Source organism: Ochlerotatus camptorhynchus, unplaced genomic scaffold (assembly GCF_037179485.1).
Source record: "Ochlerotatus camptorhynchus isolate MF236.1 unplaced genomic scaffold, CSIRO-AGI_Acam_v1.1 ptg000213l, whole genome shotgun sequence".
Taxonomy (NCBI): domain Eukaryota; kingdom Metazoa; phylum Arthropoda; class Insecta; order Diptera; family Culicidae; genus Ochlerotatus; species Ochlerotatus camptorhynchus.
Window position 1 is genome coordinate 148,522 of NW_027040703.1, and position 23,743 is coordinate 172,264.

At 40.5% G+C, this 23,743-nt stretch overlaps 1 protein-coding gene across 1 annotated transcript in view; it reads left to right on the forward strand.

Moving 5' to 3' along the window:
- Positions 1–9,298: 9,298 nt before the first annotated feature.
- Positions 9,299–23,743, forward strand: part of LOC135703470 (uncharacterized) — a 55,703-nt gene continuing 41,258 nt past the window's right edge. Inside the window, exon 1 of the mRNA XM_065224720.1 lies at positions 9,299–9,380. Within this exon, the coding sequence (XP_065080792.1) occupies positions 9,299–9,380 (82 nt within the window). The remainder of the gene's footprint in view (positions 9,381–23,743) is intronic.

Sequence of the window (23,743 nt, forward strand, 5' to 3'; positions counted from 1 at the left end):
TCATCATGAAAATTGGGAACACCTATGGAAGGTTCCAAAACCTTCAGGGAAGTCTGTATGACTTCAGAGTAGTTCCATTCACTTCACGAAAATTGAAGGAACCTAATAGAAATTACGAGGATTGAAAGTAAATTCTGAGAATTTCAGGGAACTTTCATTTCTAAAACATAGGAGAAGTTCAAAAACTTTCTGTAAAACTTCAGGAACTTCAAAGAAGATTCGAAAAAAAAATCAATATGGTTGTATTAACTTCAGAGAAGTTGCAAAAACTTTCAAGAAGTTCTGATAATTTCAGGCATATCTGGAGAATTTAAAGGACGTCTAGACAACTTGAGTTAAACTGTGGGATGATTAAAACAAAAATTTCCAATAACTTGGGGTGGTTTAAAGACCTGCAAGGGTGAATTGGAAATTTTTGAAAATTTCCGAAATTTAGCTGGAACGGAACATAAAACCAGGGAACTAATGGAAAGTATTGAGATTTTTAAGACAGTTTAATTAATTTCTGGGCAGGACAATTACGAGAACCTAAGGAAAGCTCCAAGGTAACATAAAAAACTGAGGGCAGTTCCATTAGCTTCAAGTAAATTACAGGAAATTTAAAGTAACTCCAAAAAACAAATTTTCTCAAACTTCATCAAAGTTCTGAGAGCATCTGAAAATCAGTGGAGCATGAAGATAATGCGGGAACAGTTTTAGAAAAAAAGTTCCCTAAACTTCAGAGCAATTTCGAAAACTTCAAGGCAGTGTTATTAGTTTCAGATAACTACATCAAATTTTTAAGAAGTCCGGAGACCCTCAGGCTAAATCAAACACTTTCTGAGAAATTTAGTATTTTTTAGTAAGTTTAGTAGAAGTATTAACATAAGAGAAGTTTAGAGTACTTTGGAGGAAGATCAGTTCAAGAAAGTAGTGAAAATTTCTGTTACTATGATGTCATAAATGGAGCATCATATATCATACAAGATTACATTATAGATCTGTAAATTTATGAGACATGTTATGAAATATTCCATATATTGTATGCAACCGTCCATATTTGTAAGCAACATTTCTTGCAAGTTGCTGGTTTACATGAAAAGGAAGTTTGCATGCATGAATGTTTGGATCACCAGTAGAATTCAGATTTTTTTCTGTGTGGAGGAACTATGGAAAATCCCGATGCTCCAGAGATGCTCCGATATCTGGAAAATAGTATGACCGTCAGTAAAATTCCATAAATTTCGGAACATTAGGCAAGTTCCAAAAACATCAGTGAAGTCCAGAGAAGTTCAGGGAAGTTTGTAGATTTGTAAGAAAGTAGAGACGAATTCTTATTCTTCTTCTTCGTCTTCTTCTTCTTCTTCTTCTTCTTCTTCTTCTTCTTCTTCTTCTTCTTCTTCTTCTTCTTCCTCTTCTTCTTTCTTGCATTTCAAGCTTATGGCTTATCGCATATTAGCTTATTGCGTGCACTCAACTTAGTGTTTTAGATGCAATTCCACACTTATTAATTGGAAGCTTTCGAAGCTTGTACCATTTTTTGCATTGGAATACTGCCCATAATCGCCCAGCAAAGAAAGAACTGATATGGGATTATGGGTAGTTTAATTGTGTGGCAGGTAAGTAACTCTTTGCCCAGGAAAGTCGAGATATTTTCCAACCCAAAACATTCCTAGACCGGAACGGGATTCGAACCCACCCACCTTCAGATTGGGCTTGCTGTGTAGCTATGCATTTACCGACTGAGCTAAGCGACGCCCCAGAAGAGGCAAATGTCCAGATCTTTAAGGTGTTGCAATAGCTTCAGGGAAGCTCCGATTTTTTTTTTGAAAGCCTATTTTTTCAGGGTACTTTAACGATCTTTATGGGTAGTTTAAAGATTATTTTCCTATAAATTCAGAGCTGTTCCATACATTGCAATAATACTTCCATAATTTCAGTGATAATCTTGGAACCGCGTTAATTATTTGGATTCACAATTTCAAGAAAATTATCTTTTAGTCCTGATAATTTCAAGGAAGTCCAAAGAGCTCCAAAGAAGTTACGAAAACTTCATGAAATATTAAGAAGCTTCATAGAAGTTCCGATAATACTAGAAAATATTAAAGAACTTCCCAAAAGTTCCAAGAAGTCCTGAAAAATAACTTGGAATTCAGTGTAATTAATGCATATAAGGAAAATTTTCAGCAACTTAACCCGTTAACGTCTAAGTCATTTTGACCTCCGGACGATGCGCAATTTTTCCAGGAGTAGCCCAAGGATTATCCTCACGTTGTTTGAAAACAAGATGTTAAGGATATTCCAAGGATCATTATAGTGATATTGAAAACATGATTTACGTTCCCAATTTATGTTAAGACATGATAAAAGAATGATCTATAAATAGATCACTGGGTGTTAATGTATTAAGAGAAGCTCCGAGAGCATCTAGTAAATTTTGGGAACTTCAGGAAAATTAAAAGAAGTTCATAAAAGTTTAGAGATTTCAAGATAAATTTCGTTAGCATACGTCAGGAAATATCAAAGATCTTCAAGACAGTTCGATTAACCTCAGATAAATTATAGAAACTTTTTAGAAGTTCTGTGTTTGTGAAGATGGCGCAAGTGTTGCACAGGATTTGACGGGTAGCGTTTAGTCTAAGGTGCGGGCATTTAGCGTAGGAGAGAAGGTTTAATAAACCATGGTGCACTTTCATCCACTCTTTCTTCAAATCCTTGTCGTTTTTGAAGACCTTCCCTGTTTTCCGGAGCTTGCCCTTCATAGTCGCCCAGAATTTATCTATTGGGCGAAGTTCTGGCGAGTTTGGCGGATTTGCCTCCTTCGACACAAAAACAACATCGTTGGCTTCGTACCACTCCATTACCGATTTCGCGTAATGGCACGATGCCAGATCCGGCCTAAACAGAGTGTGACCTTCGTGGGACCGGAGGAAGGACAACAGGCGCTTCTGGAGGCATTCTTCTTGATATATTTGGTCGTTACGTACGGCTTGCTAAATTTGCCGCACCCACAAATCGCCTGCCACACTAGGTACTTCTTGGCAAATTTGTCGACCTTCTTCTTCCGGAACTTCTCCAGAACATCCAGGCAGGGCTTGCTGACGAAAAACTCCAGACCAGGGTTCTATTTGGTGGCTTGTTATCCATTACGATGCATTTCGGCTGCACCAACCACTCGCGGTACAGCTTCTTGGCGCGGGATTTGGCCACCGTATTCTGTTTATAGATTTGGTTAGGCGCCTTCCTTATCTTGAAGACATTAAGTCCGGCCGGCATCAAGGATTTTGAATTTGAATTCAATCTAAAAAATCACATGCTTTGTATTCACCGTAAATCAGCCAGTAACATTCCGCGAAAGGGACATGCAGTCTGTACGTGTTACAGTTCAAGTACGTGGAATCAAAGACAACATATCAAGAAGACTAGCAACTCTTCTATTTTCTCTTATGACCGCTAGAGACAGGTACAATTCCGTCATCTGCCGCTCAAAGGTACATGCTTCGAACGAATTTGATAGCAAAGATTACATCCTCAGAAGAAAGGTTTGTGTATTTGCTCATTTTTCTATGCGTTGCTTCCACCTTTGCTCAAGTGCAGCGCTATTGCATCTGTCGCTTGGATTCTGGCAAAGTTGCCAGTCTTTTTGATATGATGTCTTTGGTGGAATTCAGATTCACTGGATCAGCAAAATGACGGAACTTTTTTCGGGTGACTTTGCCTGGGAAAATAGTGAAAAGCCGAACAGCAGTAGTCTACAATCTATAGGAATTACTACATGTCGGATGGCTAGAACGATTGATAGTTGCAGTGGTATGGGGCTCGGAGGTCTAGTGACAATTGTTTTTGCTGACTGAATAGAATAACATGGGTTGCTTTCCCATGCCCCTTATCAGGTTATCTTTCCAAATCTAATTCACCATCCTCTTTTAACAAAAGTGTTCTTCCCGTGAAGATGCAGAAGGACGAATGGCCCAAAGAGGGGCAAGAATTCGAATGGACTAAACGTTGAATGCTGATAAAAGGTCGAATTATCCAAAGAGCTACAATAGTTCGAATGAACAAAAGGTCAAATAATTAAAATAGAGATAAAAGGTCGAATTATCGATGGATGGCTCTGGACAAAAGATCGAATATGCAAAAAGTCTAATGGTACAAAAAGGGACATACAATATAATAATGCAGATAGCATTATTTTTATTTGTTTATTTTATTGCATTTAAATAAACAAGTACAGTTCTTTCGACTAGTAATGTTTTTACGGCATATGACACTGGGTATTATGATCCCATTGTCATTATTTTTTCTCCTTTTCATCTTTTCTCGTTCTTTATTATAACCTCTTATCTAATATCTCGGATCGGTATTGGAAATACTTTATTATGTTTTTTACAAGCTGATTTTGAACTAAATCACCAACCGTATTTGCCCAAAAACTGCAAACTACACACTTAGACAAATTAATGTAAATTTAGGTGCTCTGAGACTGACATATACTAGCGTTAAGTTTGACATAAAATTGAGTAATATTAGACGCGAAATTCAGCTCAATCAAACGTACTCTCAAACTTTTCAGTCTCGGAGCACTTAATTTTACATAACATGTTTGTGTACGTCTCATCCTTTATGTCAAAGATGGATTCGGTCAAGTGTAAGATTAAGTATTTCTAAGTGTGTAGAATAGAATTATCAATATGTTTCTTTTTTCTCATCACTGCTTTCATATAACAAAAAAAAATCGAATTTGATGATTAGTCATTTAATATTTAACGTAACGGTGACATAAGTCTATCAAGTATTCTTTACACTATTTGACATCTGGCCAGGAAGGTTTCACCACACAATGTATCATTATTCAACCTTTTGTCCCCCTTCTCATCATTCAACCTTGTTCCCTCTTTAAATCATTCAACCTTTTGTACCTTAGAACATTTGACATTAGACGTTTTGTCCATTCGACTTTTTTATTTTGTCTCTCTTTGAATTATTCGATCAATTGTCCATTCGAACTTTTGTCCCCCCTCTCATCATTCGACTTGTTGTCCATTCGATACTTTGTCCATTCGACCTTTTGTCCATTCGACCTTTTGTCCACTCGACCTTTTGTCCACTCAACCTTTTGTTTTTTCGACCTTTTGTCCATTCAAACTTTTGACATATACGCTTAAAGCGTGGGTATGGGCCTAACGTAGTCGTTAGCATCCATACCTCTCAAGCAAGTCACGAGTTCACATCGCATCCCCGGACAAGTCACGAAAGACTGGCTCAAGCTTTTAAAAACAATAACGATAGAGACGTCATTGAGTACACCAATCGAAATATCACATATCTGCATTGTTGGCAATAATAAGATTTCTGGATGATTTCCATACTTTTAACAATTAAAAATAAATTTTAACAGACTAGACCCAGGAGGAGCCTCCCTTAACTCAGTCAGGGCAGGAGCATGCTGGAGGTGGCTAGGTTCGATTCATGTTCCGGTCTAGGAATTTTTCGGGTTGACAATTTTCTCGACTTCTCTGGGTATTAGTACGATTGTACTTGCTACTTAATTTTACTAATGCAAAAATGGTACGGATTTAGAAAGCTCTCAATAACTATGGAAGTGTATCTAGAACACCAAGTTGAGAGCTAGCTGAATGTTTCAGAGGAGATGTAATAAGCCAAAGGAGAGAAGACCTAGACGATGAATTCATCGAAAAAAGAGGAACTCTAGATAGGTGAATCAAATCAAATCAAATCAAATCTGATCAAATTAAAGAGAATGATTTACTCAGTAAATTTGACAAAACAGAATATAAACGATGTTAGTGATGTTGCACTATGCTTCGACAAATCGGGAACATTCAATACTTCTTTGCAATTGAAATCAACAATTGAATTACAGGCGACAAGCTTGAGTTAAATGGAATCGATAAAAAATTCATTGATAACAAAATCGACCGAAGGAGAAAACACAATAAAAAACTGACAGCAAAAAGAATCCATTCTGCTTTTTGCAGTTCGAGTTGTTCAAATGTTGAATGAAAACTGAACACACAGAGAACAGAACCTACCTTAACTGTTACAAAATGTCCGTCAAAATTGATATTCGTTGCAATGTAGCCATGAAACTTCTGGAATCCCTGATTTTTCACTTTAAGAAACATTCACTCGAGCAATTTCCTTCTCACAAACCACAAATCGATTCCGCACACTTTTGTTCCACCAGCTAGCCATCCACAAACTTCACGCAACACACTCGAGCGAAAATGAAAAGCTATGCATTTACTCCATGTTTCTCTTCACTTTTCATCCAGCGATAACCGGCTTTACGGAACAAAAACAGTACACAAATTCACATTTAAATAGCTTATTCTGACACTTTTTCCCCTGACCAAAATGCCGAAAATCAAACAGACCCGATCGTCGGAGTCGCATACCGAGAATGTAGAAAAAAACACCACCCCGCCACCTCACCGCAAAATCACTATGGTGGAGCAGCAATGCGATGGTGTTTACACTTTTCCGCTTGGAAAATGCCACCCCCTCTGCCAATGGGTGCGAATCTATGGCAGCAGCATAGAGGAAGAAATAGCGGCGAGCTTATCTGGAAAAAAGCAACACACACGGCAGATGTAGAGACGACATGGGAGAAGTTATCGTTTGCAAACAGAAATTACCCACACCATAGCATACGGGACCTGTCAAAGTAGAATGCGAAGGGTGTAGAAGGATGGAAATTGCGAGAATGGGTGAAAATCCAATTGGAGTGGAAAACGATACCATTGCATGCAACTTGGATGAAAGCTTATGAAAGTGCATGAGTGCTTTCCTGCAATAAGGCATTCAAGTATGAAACTCAAAGTGACTGTTGTCATTATTATGTAAGTAGAGAAACATTAGGCAAAGAAACTATAAAGATAGAATTAAATGGAAATTCAATAGGAATGCCCAATTTGAAGCAACATATTCTAAGTTGAGCGTTACTTACACAACCGGTGAGACAGCAGTGAGATAGTCACTTGTCTGTTGTATGCGATAAATCGTTAGGAGCAGAGTTTCGCAATATTGATATTTACCATTCAATTGCGTAAAGGTAGCTCTCTCACTGAGTGAATCTCAGTGGCCTTGTAACGAGGGCATGCGAATAGTGCCTTGGAATGTTTAGTACAGTCATGGTGAGTGTCTCCGCTTTAGTGCTTACTACTTATGGACGTCATGCATAAGAAGCTTATGCGTTAAGCTTTCAGCTTAATGTCGTGAAAAAGTTTCATTTGAGAGTCATTTACATTCGAAAGGAGAATAAAAGAATAAAAGTTACGAATCGGTAATGTAGATTCAGAAATGCATATAAGATGATCAAGCAGGGTGACACACACATGGGCCGGGACCAACGTCTTTACTTCCCTTTCGAAGGAAGACGTGACCAGAGATTTTAATGCCTCAGAAAAATCCCACCGACCTTGGCGCTACGTTCAACAAACTAGTTTGTTTCCAGCGGAAAACATTCGATTTTTTTATTCAAATTGACAAACATGTTGACTGTGCTTCTATCTACATAACGAGCTTTACTGCATATGTTAGAAGATTGTAGCTGTAAATAACTTCAAACATAATTTTAGTTTCTCACCCAGCAGGGCTGGGTTCAATCCCAATTGGCGCCGCCGGGATGTTCTGAGGCATAACATCTCTGCTCACGCCTTCCTTCGGAAGGGAAGTAAAGCCGTTGGTCTCCGGTTCATGAGTTGATGGGTCGATAGGTAGGGTCCAGGTGTGGGGGCTGCCTTCCTGGCGTCGGTAGCATTGGTGCTCAGCACGGAAAACAAGATCGACGAAAAACAAATCTAGGCTAAAGAAAAATGAAATAAATTTAGTCCATTTTATTATTTTGTTTCATCTCCAATAATTCACCGGAATACAAATAATTATAATATACAGGAATCCCTCGAATAGCATGATGGGTGGTGCAGTCCAACAACCACTATTTCTCGGCTATCCAACTAATTAGTTTGACGGGCAGCCGAGAAATAGCGGTTGGTGGACAGTACTACCCACCACGTTATTCGGACATTCGGAGAATTGATGTATTAATCATCTTTTATCAAGATTACTTATAGAAACATTCCGATGCCATGACAACACAAGGAATCCATATTTATTTAAGTAATTAAGCTCAATTTTGGAAATAAGATTTTGCCTGATGTATTGTGTGTTCTAGACTACAACTCGGGATTTTGGTGATTTTTATATTTTTTTATGATTAAACAGAGACTACTCCACAACGATACTAGTTCCATGCTTCCAACATTTTGAAGATGTTTTATTAGTGTAGAATGCAAATGACTTCTTAACATTAACAACTATTGTTTGCAATGGCAGTTTTTTTAGGGCTATTTTAAAAAACACGTTATTATTCATACCCCTCAGGATGTGTTATTTTTTAAAACTTTAACCTGAAATTTCGAGGTCCTCTAGCTGTCTAGCAGCCCCACTTGGTATTCTCCAACAAAACAAGCGGCCCCAGCAGCCGATCAGCCGAGCATCGCCTAACTGCTGCAGCGGCCCAGCCGAACCAAGGTCCCTTCACTGCCCCTGGTTTATCGTATGCCAGTGTTGTGTCAGGTGAGTCCGTCGACGATTCCCCATTTACCTCGGAGGAACTTGTGACAGAGGTCATCATCATCCTGTGCACCTGCAAGACCCGATCTGTACAGCTTCATGCTGCCCTATCCCTTGTCACTAAGTATGGTTACTAAGTTATAAAGATTGCAAATTGGAACGCTTGTTCGCTGAAGAACAAGCATATCGAACTGCTTGACTTCCTTAACGCCAAGGAGAACGACATTGCCATCATCACCGAAAACCCATCTAAGGCCGGAAGTCAACATCTACCTATCGGACTTTCGGCTGTTGAGACTCGACAGAACCGGTGCAAGAGGAGGGGAAGTAGCCGTTGCTGTGAGGCGCAACATCAACTGCCACCTGCTGCCGTGCTTTCAACTCAAAATTATCGAAGCCATCGGGGTTGAAGTTGGGACATCGCTTGGTACCATCACCATCATTGCGGCTTACTGCCCCAAACAAGTCAACAACAGGGATGGGTCGGCAGCGGACCTTCAACGAGACATCATCAAGCTGACTCGGCGGCGGCAAAAATACATCATCGCTGGCGACCTGAATGCCAAACATCAAGCTTGGGACAACAGTCAGCGCAATCAAAACGACACCATCCTGAACAACGATCTGCAGGAAGCGCAGTACAACACCTAAAGGCCGGACACTCCCACCCCGGTTGATTAGGTCCAGTGCTCACGCCATCATCGATATCTACATCAGCAACATGGGCAACAACATCTCACAACCTGTCGTGTATCAGGAACTTAGCTCGGACCACTATCCGGTGGTGGCTGAACTACCATCGAGTAGATTGGTCGCAGTTCCAACACTGCGTTGACACCAGTATCGACTATGACGTTCACCCGGAAACGACCGACGACATCATTGGACTCCGCAACACGATTCGTATGCAGTACCAGCGTACTGGGTTGCCTAACCTGAAGACCAATTGCAACCGTTTGATCTCAGAAATATCGATTTTGCAAACAAGATTCGCTCTCTCCCAGATTGTGCTAAGCCATTCTGGAAAATGGCAAAGATTTTAAAAAATAAGCCGAGGCCCATCCCTCTTCTTTCCTCTCCTAATCAGAATTCGGATCCATCCTTACTCATAACCCCAGTTGAAAAGGCCAATGCTCTTGGTCAATACTATGTGAATTCACATAACCTTGGCCAAGCCATGGTGAGTCCATACGAGCCTGCAGTATTGGAGGCAATGTCTAGAGTCGCTGCCACCCCCGTAGTTGTCCCTGACGAAATCAGAATATCCGCTGATGAGATGATAGCAGCGATTAAATCAACCAAGAACATGAAGGCCGCTGGTGTCGATGGAGTGGTCAACCTCGAGTGTTGCCTTCTTCGAGCACCTTGCAGCGGTCTTCAATAAGTGTTTGGTCCTTGGTTACTTCCCTGCATGCTGGTAGTTAGCCAAAGTCATTCCAATCTACAAGCCCGGCAAAGACCCTACCAGTGCCAAAAGCTATCGCCCCATCAGTCTCTTGTCCTCCATCTCGAAGCTATTCGAAAAGATGATACTCAGCCGTCTGCTGGTGTTTTTAAATGATAATAACATCTTTCTCATAGAGCAATTCGGGTTTAGGAAAGGCCACTCTACCATCCACCAACTTTCCCGGGTTACTAACATCATCAAGCGGAACAAGTCCGTTTCCAATACATCTGCCATGGAATTATTGGACGTCGAGAAGGCGTTCGACAATGTCTGGCATGATGACCTAGGGTACAAGCTGCATCGATACACTAGGTCAATCTTTCTTGTTAAGATCATCAAAAACTACTTGTCGGGCAGATCATTCCAGGTCTTCTTAAACAATTCACCTTCTGATACGTTCAACGTTGGTGCTGAGGTTCCCCAGGGTAGCCTCCTTGGTCCTATACTCTTCAACATCTTCACGTCAGATGTTCCTCCCCTTCCGGGTGGTGGTATTTTCTCAATGTTTGCGGATGACACTGCCAACATCTATAAGGGTCGAGTAATCCGTGCTCTGACGAAAAAACTCCAATCAGGCCTGGATGTTCTGTCCTGTCTGTGCTGGAAGATTTGTATCAATGCAGCTAAAACACAGACCATACTATTTCCACACTCCAATTTCCCTCGGCTAGTCCCGCCTGGTAACTTAAAAGTCTACCTTGCTAATTCTTCCATTGAATGGTCAAGTGAAGTCATCTACCTTGGTCTCACCCTTGATAGCAAGTTGCTGTTCCGTTCCCATGTGAACAAATCATCCACCAAGAGCAACATCTTGATTAGGTCGCTATATTCACTTATCAACAGAAAGTCCACCCTTTCTATTTAAAACAAGCTTGCCGTTCACAAGCAAATCATCTGCCCCGCCATTGAGTATGGAATGCCAAGAGTCCCCCGCGGACTCAAAATTCTGAGATCCACCGCCTGGCTGGTCTTCAGACACTGGAGGAGTGGAGTATGCTCATCCTAGAAAGGTTCAGGGACGCCTGTCTGAGATCAAATCACGAGATCATACGCGATCTTGCAAATTAGGTTAAATAATTCATAATTAGGTTATCAAATTATTGTTTTCAATTCAACCAAAAATGAACCCCTAGGGGTATTCTGTAGACTAGTTGAAAAACATGAATACGTAAATAAGAATAACAAATTAAACAAAGATGAAGAGCCTGATAGGTTTATCAATTAAAATGGTAAAACAATGTAAAACCGTAAATAACAGAAATAAACATAATTTTACTACTACTACTCCTTCGGAAATAAACATATGGACGCTATACAAAAAATTATCGGAAATTTATCATTGTCGAAACATTATTTAGCATGTCAACAATTATTGTGACACCAAAACAATCAAGGAGTTAATTCAAATTTCTGAAAAGTTCTGAATTTGATTTGCGAGTTCCTGTGTGCTGTTAACTGAGCGAGTGGTGAAGGGTTTAGGCATATTTTGGAATTCCTTTACTAGCCATTTGGCAAGCTTATGAGTGGGGGATCCTACAGCCGAGATAATCTCTCTCATTTCGTTTCCTGGTTTGTGAATCTTTGGTAAACCTTTGATCCTAGGTAGAATAGGGTTTGAGACTTTCAATTGATTCGTAGTATTGCCAATAAACGCCTTGCACTCATTCAACGTTTTATCCACATGTTTAAACATAGATGGGAGGGGGTCAATCCTCAACTGTCTGTATGGGCCATTAGTGTTTTTTTTGTCTGCATTACCTTTGTCCGCTTTTGTGTAGAATACCGGCTTTGTTTTTAGTTAATTGAGAAATCGAAGTTCCTCTTTTTCGGTTTTACTAAGTGAATGTCCCTTTCCTAATTGAATAGGAAGTGTGTGAGTGATTGCCGTCTCCATGTCAACGATGGCCTCTTCCACGTCAGGTTTTGAGGAGATTGCATATCTTAATCCCTTGTTGAGAAGTGTCAATTGTTCTTCTGAGAACTGCTGCGTCGAGCGATTTACCACAAAATCTTCGACGGATTGAACCACAACTGTGTTAACTGAACTGGTCTCTCTGCTGTGTTGTGTAAGTCAAATAGTATTGTAGTGACCTCAGTTTGTTGTTATGCAACTTTATTTTCCTTTTTTCCTCGAAGTCCTCCAATAATTACGGCAATTTCAAATGCAGGGAATAACATTCCAACGACTTTGTTTCCATCTTTGAGTACAGACTCTGAATGCTCGCTTGTATAAATTCGGACTCCATCTTACGAACTACTTTTAAGAGAGTTGATGTCTTAACCCTAATCTTATGACTGATAGGTGTTAGATTTAATTTTCGGCATTTCTTAAGAAACATATTTACATTATCCATAATTAGGACCTCTAAAATTTTCATTACATCGAAATAATTACTAAACCAAACGAGAGATTAAAAATTCAGGAACGGAAAGGCGTGTTCTGCATTGCAATAAAACAGTAAAATACCTTAATTATGATGTTTTGAATAGATCCATAATTGTGGACATTTGTGATAAAATTCAATCATTTTGGATCTTGCTAATATTTTAAAAATGGCGGATTTGGCATTTTTCAATAAATCGTTGCACGAAGACGTCACTTCAAACCGAAATGATGGACAACCCGCAGCTGTAGAGAAAAAAAGTGAATTCTTTGTAGAAAAAAATAAACACAGAAAATTTTATTCTAAAAAGTTTCAGTAAAAATTCAAAAAAAGTGTTGAAAACTTAAATTACCGTAAAACGGGGTAAAATTGATAATTTTTTTAAGTATATTCGAAATATTTTGTACAGTAATGAATGTTTTTCAAATTTTATATTCTTAAAACAAGCACTGATGTTCCAAGAGTTGATTCGTGAGGAATATGTTGAACGAAAATTAAAGCTTTTGCACTATTTTTATAGTTTTGTAACCGAACTTCAGTATTTTGATTTGGGGCTACTTTGATAATGCTCGATAAATGAAAAAAAAAAAAAAAAATTAGTGAAATTCAATCAACTTAGTTCTTTTAATATGAAACTTTGTATGAGGATATAATCAGAAGACTTCATAACCAATAAGAATACAACATTGAATTTGTGATGGCTATATCGGAAAAACATTTCATAAGTGATGGTTTGCGAGTAAATTTAATCTTTATATTATACTATAAAAGTTACCCGCATTATCAAAGATACCCCGTTTTACGGTACCAAAAATGTCCTTGTGATAACAGTGCACGCTTGTTGTCTATGGAGCTCTTATTTTTTGCTTGATAAGGCCATATATGGAACACACCGTAATAGCTATAACTGGTACGTCTACCCTGTTGGAAAAAAAAAAAATCAAACCCAAATCAAATGGCATATTTTTATGGTTTCATAAATTTATGATTTGAAGAATCGCAAATTTTAAAGAGTCAATCAGATTAAAAAAAAAAATCTTTGTTATTGTGTGTCTAGATAATATGGAACTTGTTTTGTTGTGGAGTTATGGCTGCTTAAAGACACAAATTCTAAAAAATATGAAAAGCCAGGGTTTTGGATAAATTTGGAACTCGCATTAAAGAGTCCGAATTACATCCGTTCTTTTGAAGTGAAGTAGACCAAATAGAGAAAGTTTGCTTGTCATCTAGGTAACACACTAAGCTATCATTTAGAGAGTGAGCCCCCAGGTTTCATGACAAAAAATCTATTTTGGAACACCCTCTACACCTTCTAAACATTTCAGGGCCTACATTTCATTAGGGTGAAACTGTTTTTATTTTATTTTTTAACTTTATTTTTGAGATTTTTAGTAGGGTGCTAGCTTTTTTAAACAATGACTTCAACCGGTGATTTCTCGTAAATAAAAGTTCACTACTACAAATTAACGATGGCCATCTACCTGATGGTATCGTTAATTTTTCATGTGTGACTTTTTATTCATGAGAAATCGACGACTAAAGCCATTGCTAACAAAAACAGTTTCACCCTTTTTAAAATGTTTGCACTGAATTATCGAAATAAATGTTGCAAAGAATAAATCAAAATAAAATAGGGTCAATAAGAGAATAACTAGGACCATGTTGGATAACATGGCCGAGACCCTCTTCCAAGCGTGGCGTAAACAATTCAAACCATTCAACGCTCATTCTTTGCAGCATGATAATCACATCTTAGAGCATCTTTTGGAATTATATTGAGTAAAATCAATTACTTGACATAGGTACTTAGGAGCTTAAACCGTTCGTAACTCAATTACTGCCAAATAGATATTTTAAACTTTTTCGTTTCTTGTTGAATTTGTGGTTTAGGTAGTAACATTTAGCATGCATACAAAATACAGCGTTACAGAACCAATTGGCTATTTGTAGGCACACAAATCACCGGATAATCCACCCTCAGGGGCCAATAATAGTAATTGACTCAAATTGCCCTCGGTTGCAATTATTTTGTTATTTTCTTTCAATTTTACATCTCTGCCTGTAATCACCGGACTTCAGATTCTCGGAATCACCCGAAGCAACAAAGTTGAACGGTGAGATAATCATCAGTGGAACCATTTGACCGACGCCGTCTTCGGTGGAAACACATGGCAGTGAAAAAAAAGAAACGACCAAGTTAAAGAAACAAGACCCGCGTTTCAGTGAAAGGAATAGGAAACTCACAACAACCCGGAAAAATCCGTCACGTAACGGCAGATAGCTCCTAATACCATCAACCACTCCATCTTGGCAACCGCACTAATTGCATGGAAATTTTCCCACTGCATTGGGTTTGGGTTGATCCTAAATCCGCAAGTCCGAAGAATTCGTTAGAGGAAAAAGAAAGGAAAACCGTTTGGCTGGAATAAAAATAAACAATCTCACTAAAGATGATTACTTCACTCGAATGACTCCCGGTTTCCTACGAACAATTACCATGATGACATCCGAACAAAGGTAAGGAAGGACTGCTTTCTAAAGGTAACTAATTTTAATTTCAATCATTCCCAAAGAAAAATCGTAGATTTTTCTTTTCGAATTTGATCAAAATCCAAAAGTACCAATTTGTATGAAACTTTTTCCTGCGTAAAATTATGCCGATAGTATTTTTATTCATCCACCATATAATGTGTCTCCAGGGAATGATCCAAATTGTAGGTTGTTTGTAAAACATCAAATCAATAAACAACCCAAAAACAACCAATTCGGTCGAGGCCTGCGTCCCTCATAGTCAGGATCTATATTTATTTATCTAATTAAATTGAAAAGGATATGTCCTCTCAGCGTGCTGTAATTTGAAACTCGAATTAGCTCTCGTTAGTGGACTATTCATCATCTGTCATACAGGGAAAGCAATAGACAGAGAGATAGAGAGCGAGAGAGATATATACCAGAAATCCCCACCCAAGTGATGTTATTCAACTATAGGACGCACTAGGGGGAGGAGTCCTTTTGGCAAAAATAGCAACAGGCAAACAAAACGCAATGGAAGGCCTTTGACTCGGTCCGAAACAAACTTTGAACATCGTTCTGTGGGCAACGCAGCGGCCGGGTATGGGAAGCCGTAAAATGATTTGGATCACATTTTGATCGGGAGAAGGATGGGTCGTTCCCAGTAAAGTAGGATGGTGCAAAACGCACCGTTTAAGCAAAATCAAGGAGAAAGTCGTGGTGTATGGTTCATTACCATATTTTCTACGAATATCGAGTGATTTCGAACTACAAAACGATGATTTTTCATGATTTTCAAGGTTTTATTTATATCAATTAACGCCCGATTCATGGTGCAATATGCACCACAACATTGGGGTAAAATCCACCGCATGATAGACAAACAATAACCCCTGCTAGTAGAGAATGCAAAGGCATGAGGTATTTCAAATGCTTATTCAGGGTGTCGACTCAAAGTCGAAAAAAAAACCCTGACTTTCCCTGACTTTCCAGTCGGTTTTCAGAAAAATTCCAGTCCACAAAACACCGTTATTTTAACCTAAGAAGCTACAACGTGATGTGCTTTATTATACCGTAGTGCAAATTTAGGTTAGATTAAAATGAGCAGCAGGGCAAGCTTCCGAAAATATCAAGAATAGCATACTCATGGCACGTACAACAGAACTTGATACTAATACAATTTTTACAGAACATCTACGAAGGATGTGAATAGGCCTACGGCTTATAATATAATAATGAATAACTACTGCTCACAACTACGCTAACTATTCATTACTAAGTAATAATAGGAATATTTAATCAATGTCATTAAGCTCTCATTTTGTGTTCATAATTTTACAGAAAAATAAAAATCAACCCGTAGACGATCCTTTCTCTTAACATATAAATAATTGTAAAATAACAGAGCAGTGATTATTCTTGCTTTGGCATCCGAACCTGAGGATGCACTGCTCATGCATTAGTCAGTTTCGTACTCTCTGGAACTCCATATGACAACCGTAGATATGGCAGCTATAATTTATGTTTAATTATCATTGACATTTTATTCTCTCAGTGAGTTCACATTACAAAGAGAAATTACAAGTTGAATAGGAAAGAGCGCTACTTCGTCGTAATCGCCCATTTCCATTCTATCGAGCAGAAATCATCAATAATGTCAATGATTTCACCATGCACAAAACAATAATACGTTTGTACCAATCCATTAGTTCATAAGCCACAACATGAAGTCTATTACAGCGCATTGTATGAATATTTACACTCATTGTTCTTAAAACAAAAGAACACTTCCTAGCGAATCCCCTTTTTCTACGTTTATCAGTAGGACGAAGAAAATCTTATGGCGTTTCAATGCGTTAGGACGGAATTGAAACTCGTAGGACGAATTTGGAATCAAGAAGCAGTGTTAGATTTTTAATAACATCTCAACATTGTTTGACTCTTTATAAAATCCAACGGTACGTATGGAAAGGCGAATAAATTTAGAAGTTATCTTTGATGAAAACATTCCATGTTTTGTTCAAACCCTTTAAAAAAAGCGAGGTAAAGTGCGAGATGTGCTTAGTAGGACGGAAATTAAATCAAAAACCCTATGTGATTATTTTCGGATTAGTTTTAAAAGTGTTTATCATTTGAGCAGAATAATTTTCTCCTGCAAACTCTCGGCTTCTTTTTGAGCATCTTGAGCTCTCGGAATCGAGAGCTTCTTTCATACGACGATCCTTGTCTACATGGAAACCGAATGCGATTTTTCGAACTTGCTGAATAAGTTCATTCAAAATTTGTAAGTTTTCCAACCCGCCTGCATGAGTAACACCATCATAGATCTGATGTCGCACTACGACTGAAACGTAATATGGGCGGAAGCGGAACGGAAACGGCAAGTTTGACAATTGTCACAAATGACATCAAGATGCCTAACCACACTCGATTTGATTCTAACTAGTTTTCAATCCGACAAGTAGGCTTACTCAGATCGGGCTTTTCCGCTACCACTGCCGTTCCGCTGTCATTGCACTTGGGCCTTGACTCTTCCCTGATGTTTTCAAAAAGATAATCTGCATTTACCGAAAAACCTCTCTCTGCATTGGCGTTGCCATGCGATAAGCAGCAAATCATTTTCACAACCAACAAAAGTTCTGAATACGCCGACCAATAACCTGTGCCAAAAAACGTCCAGTCGTTCCTTTTTGCGATCATATTGATCAAATGTGTATTTACCTGTGGAATATTGTTCAGATGATCAATATTAATGAACCTTTCCATAATGCACCATCATGCACCATAATGCACCATAGGGTTGTCCGTCTGAAATTCTTATAAAAATGGCTCAACTTCAACAGCACTTGATTTGAAGAATCACTGTTGCTGATAGCTAATACCACGTTCAGACTACAGAGTTATAACAACAATCAATACGAAACTAACGATTTTAAATTGGCTCACTACTTGACTAGCCTATTGGTCCCAAGCAAATCGATTAACGTGCCCCATTCTAGTAGAAATTCTAGTACTACGCAAAGTTTGTTTTGATTCGCTATGAAAGTTTGACAGATAAAATAAGGGGCTCGTGGATTTTCCTATGTTTCCAGGGGTGCATCGATCAGCTTGGGACCGAAGATAGTACCAGAGCTGAGCCAAAAAGTTGAGCACGTTTCTTCGGGACCTTCTAGTTTTTTAGTATCCAAATAATTGCAACACAGTAGACACCATCAAGATAGTGCTATAACATGTTATAAATCTGTAGTCTGAACGTACTATTAGCCATCAGCAGCGAGTCATTCAAACAGTTTTTAACATCTTGGTAGGAAGCTGACGTTGGTTCGATTTTGTCTTTCTGGACGCCTTGAATACATTTTCGTGTTTGCGGAGTAATTTTGATTGCCCTCTGAACAGCAGCACTATTTTCCAACCATCGGTGACCGCAAAACTTTAACGGGAATATGGTAGATCCAGAATACATCGTGATAAACGTTCGTCTTGCTGGTACACCTTTGAGGATATTGTAGATACCACACAAATATTTGACAACACCCCAACTGATACTGCGAACACTATCCTTGAAAGCATTATGCAAAATATACAACCCACAGCTTCCCGGATCTATCAGCTTCTCACCACCTTTTTGTACCTCTAGCTTCAATTCACATTGGGATCATCCATGAAGACTTGCAGCAATTTGTTCGAAGAAATACCGGCAAGGGCGTCCATAAACGCAGCAAGTAGATCTGATGCCCGGGATCTTCCCAAAAACTTTGACGTCATGCGCTGATAAAATTTCAAAGATTGTTTTTATGTGTCCCACACATGATTTTTTGCAATGTGATCAGATCAACATTATGTTTTCCCTGACCTACACTAAAATTCCCTGACATTCCATGACTTTCCAGATCATAAATAGAATTCCCTGACATTCCCTGGCTTTCCAGGTTTTTTTTTCAGGTAGTCGACACCCTGTTATTCATTTATGTTACATCAGAAATAAGGTGTCTATAGAATGTTAAAATGTTATTCATGAAGTAAAATGTTATTCATGAAATCTAAAATATATACGAAAAGTGAATTCGTTCCATTCTTTTGCGATTTATGCTGTTAAAATCTTAATTTGTTGTCAATGATTTTAACAACTGTGTCATGTTTTGCACAAAATGCATTTTTTTTAGGAATCAGTATGAATTCAGTAGGATTTTATGATCAGGAATTATTTGTGAAAACAAACGGAAAATGCCTCTGAGGAAAAGTTATCGTTGTTTTTTTCTGTAAGTGGACATTTTACCACAGGGGTGCATTATGGGCTGTTCTCCCTTACCTACGCCTCGTTATCGGCACCACGCGGTCACCACGGCTGGATGATAATCATCATCAACACAGTTGTTGTTATCGTATTAGAGGAGGAGAGACATATGTAGAGATGTTTGCCCTCTGCAGCGGCCGGCATGTGTATGCTTAGACGGCTTCCGTGTTTGGTTTGGTGGTATGTGGAGCTAGTGTGCAATGAGGAAAATAGGTTAGGAGAATTTTGATTGATGGATACAGTAAATGAAAACTATTGAAACTACCGGTCATCGGCGAAGGAAAGCATTACTAGTACCGTAATCCGGGGCAAATCGATTACTAGTTACAATAAACTAAATTGAAAAACTGATGGTATTTAAATCAGTAAATCGTCCTACATGATATCTTATAATAATGGATTTACATGATTTCTTATGATGAACATGATGAAATTTGATTCTGAAATCTGTGTTAGGAAAGGGTTTTTCCCAGGCAATAGGTGATAATTTTAACTATCATAGCAACAGTTGCACATTCGTGCAATTTTTAATAGTACCTACCTGAGTACCTGATGGGCGACGACTCGTTGAATTCAAATCTGCGCCGAACGAAGTAACCGTCGCCATTGGTCTCGGTCCTTAGCCAATCGATTCCAGTCGCCTTGGACGTTCAAGGACCTAATGTCCTCAACTGCACAAAGCCAACGCGTGCGTGGTCTACCCCGAGGCCGATGTCCTCTTCCGGGTTCCCTGCTGAATATTCACTTCGCTTGACGCTCTTCCGGCATTCGTGCCACATGCCCAGCCCACTGTAGCCTGCCGTGTTTTATAAGCTTCACAATATCCATGCCGTTATATACTTGGTACAACTCGTGATTCATGCGACACCGCCAGATGCCATTTTCCACTTTACCGCCGAGTATTGTTCGCAGCACTTTACGCTCGAAGACACCGAAAGCTCTCCGATCGGCCTCTTTCAAATCAACGTCTTGTACAGCGCGAATTTCGTTTTCGTACGCAAGCTGCGGGACTTCAGCTGGCTACGCAACCCGTAGAAAGCCCTGTTCGTGGCTGCAATACGCCTTTTCACCTCGCGGGTAACATCATTATCGCACGTCACTAAAGTACCAAGATAAACAAATTCGTCCACAACTTCAAATTTTTCGCCATCTAGCACCACTTCACTACCAACACCACTGTAGCTCCCACGCTTTCTACCGGCGACCATGTACTTCGTTTTGGTAGAATTTATCGTGAGACCAACAATCCTCGCTGTCTCCCTCTTAAAAGGCGCGAACGCCTCTTCCACTGCTCTACGGTCGATTCCGATGATGTCGATGTCGTCCGCAAAACCAAGGAGCACGCCAGCTCTCCTAATCGCTCCTTCGAGGGCGATGTTGAATAGCAAGTTCAAAAGAGCATCTCCCTGCTTCAACCCATCTAAGGTCACGAATGAGGCCAAAATCTTGTTTGCAACCCGTATACATGATTTCGAACCATCCAGCGTTGCACGAATCAGCCTAATTAGTTTCGTAACCGTTTTCTTGCATTATCTGCCATAGCTCGTTTCTCTTTACTGTATCGTACGCTGCCTTGAAATCTATGAACAGATGATAAGTCTGCAAGTTGTATTCCCGGAACTTCTCAAGGGTTTGACGCAGGGTAAACATTTGATCCGTCGTTGATCGACCCTCACGAAAACCAGCCTGGTATTCGCCGACGAAAGATTCCTCAAGCGGTCTCAATCTGTTGAACAGAACACGTGATAATATTATGTACGCCGAATTCAGAAGCGTGATTCCTCTGTAATTGGCGCACTCCAGTCTGTGTCCCTTTTTGTAGAGGGGACAAACGAGACCATCCAACCAACTAGCGGGCAATTCTTCCTCCTCCCATATCTTGAGCAGTATACGGTGGATCATCTGGTGCAGCTGCTCACTTCCGTGTTTGAGAAGTTCGGCCGGGAGCTCGTCCTTCCCCGCAGCCTTACTGTTTTTCAGCTCTCGTATCGCCTTTTTCACCTCTTCTAGCGTTGGTGGTTCCACAGTTTGACCATCGTCGTCGATGTGTGTTCTGTTTGTAGATGCTCTCTCGTTCTCTCCGTTCAGCAACGTCTCGAAGTACTCCTTCCACCTGGCAGCCACCATCGTTTTATCTGTCAGCAGATTACCTTCACGGTCATAGCACATGGCGGGAGACGGCGCTGTCTTACTCCTCACGCCATTGACAGTTGCATAAAACCTTCGCATATCATTCTGCTCCATACTTTCTTGCGCCTCAGCAATAACGCGTTCCTCGTACTGCCCTTTTTTCCTGCGATGGGTTCGTTTCTCGGCTGACCTTGCTACCCTGTACCGCTCTCTGTTCTGACGGGTACCAGACACCAACATCCGGCTTCTGGCGACGTTCTTCTCCTCTGTCACTCGCTGGCACTCTTCGTCAAACCACCCGTTCTGGGGACGCCTCTGAGCTGTACCTATCACCTCTCGTCCTGTTGTGCTCACCGCTTCGTGGACAGCTTCCCACAGATTGTTGAGATTCTCGTTTACGTTGATTTCCGCTATCCGCTCATTCAGCTTCTGGTGGTACTCTGCAGCAACACCATCTACTATCAAACGCTGGATGTTGAAACGCATCGATCTCCGGTTTCTGGAACTCGTAACGGTCGATAGACGCAGGTAGATTGCGCTAAGCTAGCTTTGCGGAAGTTCTACGACAATCCACATGATTGAAAATGGGTGACGTACTTACGTAGCTGGCTAGTCTAGTAGATACTGCAATCAGGACTCCGCTACCGCACGGTTTTCGACTGTTTAGGGCAGACCGGTCATTTCTGAAAACGGAATAGAGTGACCCAAAAATTTTCGATCAGTAAATTCGGTCGTCCAGCCACGTTTCCGTCAGCACAATCAAATCATATTCGGCCTCCGCAACAGCCAGGAAAAAAATGAGTCAGTTTTAGTCCTCTGCCCACGCACGTTTTGGTAGTAGATCCGGAGACCATTCGAAGAGCAATTACGGGAACTAGAAATCAAAAGGACATCAGTTACCGAATGATCGGAATCGCTAACATACTCGCCTGAGGTTGCAGGCCAGAAGCCCCGATACCATCACCGACCCCAAGACCGGGACGATGACGATGGCGGACGTCTGCAGCAAGCGCGGCTGGGTCGGGAGGTTCGGAAGCTTCCTCAGTGCCTGTTTTAGGGTGTCCCGGATCCGAGGAAGAGCAGGTGGTGGCATAAACCTGCTGGCAGTTGGCAGGATGGATGCATGGACATGATGTGGCTAGTGTGGAGGTCGCAGAACCGGAAACACAGCTAGAAGTTGAAGTGGTATCAGGCAAAGGAGAGGCTGAATCGTCAATATACTTGCCAGTAATAGCTGGTTGGAAGACCCCCAACCTACATCTACACTCAGGGCCGAGACGACTATGCAGAGCGCTGGCTGGAATAAGCGCGACTGAGGCAGAGAAATCAGGGGCTTCCACAATGCTATCCACGATGCGTCTCGGTGGTGATGGTGGTGGTCCAGAAGCAGTAGAGGTAGCAGCATTATTCTTGGAAATCGTGGAAACATCTAAGGTGTGTTTCGGATGAGCAGATGGACCATTCGGGGATAACGAAGACGCATCGTTTAGCATCGAAGGATTCGGGAGTACATGCTCAACATTGTTCCATGAATCGTTCTCGATGGCCATTGCCTCCAACTCGCTACGGACAGCTACAAGGACTCCTCCACCAGTAGATTTACTGGAAATCACAGATACATCAGGCAATAACTGACCATCATCGAGTCGGATTGAATACGCACCAATGGTGTGTTAGATTTAAACATTTGGGAACTGACATCCCTAATAAAAATGTTATGTTTAATTTGATTAACGACGTGTTCGAAATATCATCCAAACCATTTGTGGAATAGTTCAATCATTTGTTTGTGGGTTGCAACTCGCTGCTTGTGGGTAGCCTTTCGTTGTGTACTGTAGAACAATGTTCAACGCCACGCGCCGAAGGCTTTGCTGCTGCTGCTGCTGACGACCGGCCGGACACCACCACACACGGCGATTGAATAAGCACCGTTCAGTAAGATCGGATGGAATTCAATTTTGAAATCTGTGCCATAATGTATGAGTTAGGTAAAGGAGTGTTCGTTTGACTAGTACTGTCGCGCATGCAAGCTAGTACGCTGGAGCATGCGAGCTTGTAGTCAGATAGAGAGCTATTGATCCCTCCGACGTTCTGATAATACAACAGCGAGTCTGAAGGAGCAGGTATAGTTTCAATACGTCCTAGAGTTTGAGCAACTTGCTAATGATGCCTTGATGGTGCAGGTGAATATTGGCTGGAATCAATGGACGGATCAGGAGTCATTTTAATCGATAACAGAAGTTGACTTGCCTATGCTGTCGAGTTGGCAGACCCCTGCAATACTCCCGCACGCAGGGGCGGGCTGAACACCGGCAGAAATGGCTTGACTGCGGAGGGAAGTACAACTTCGGTGCGCTACAGTGTCCGGATGACTTGTGATGGCTGAAGATGTAAGGCTGT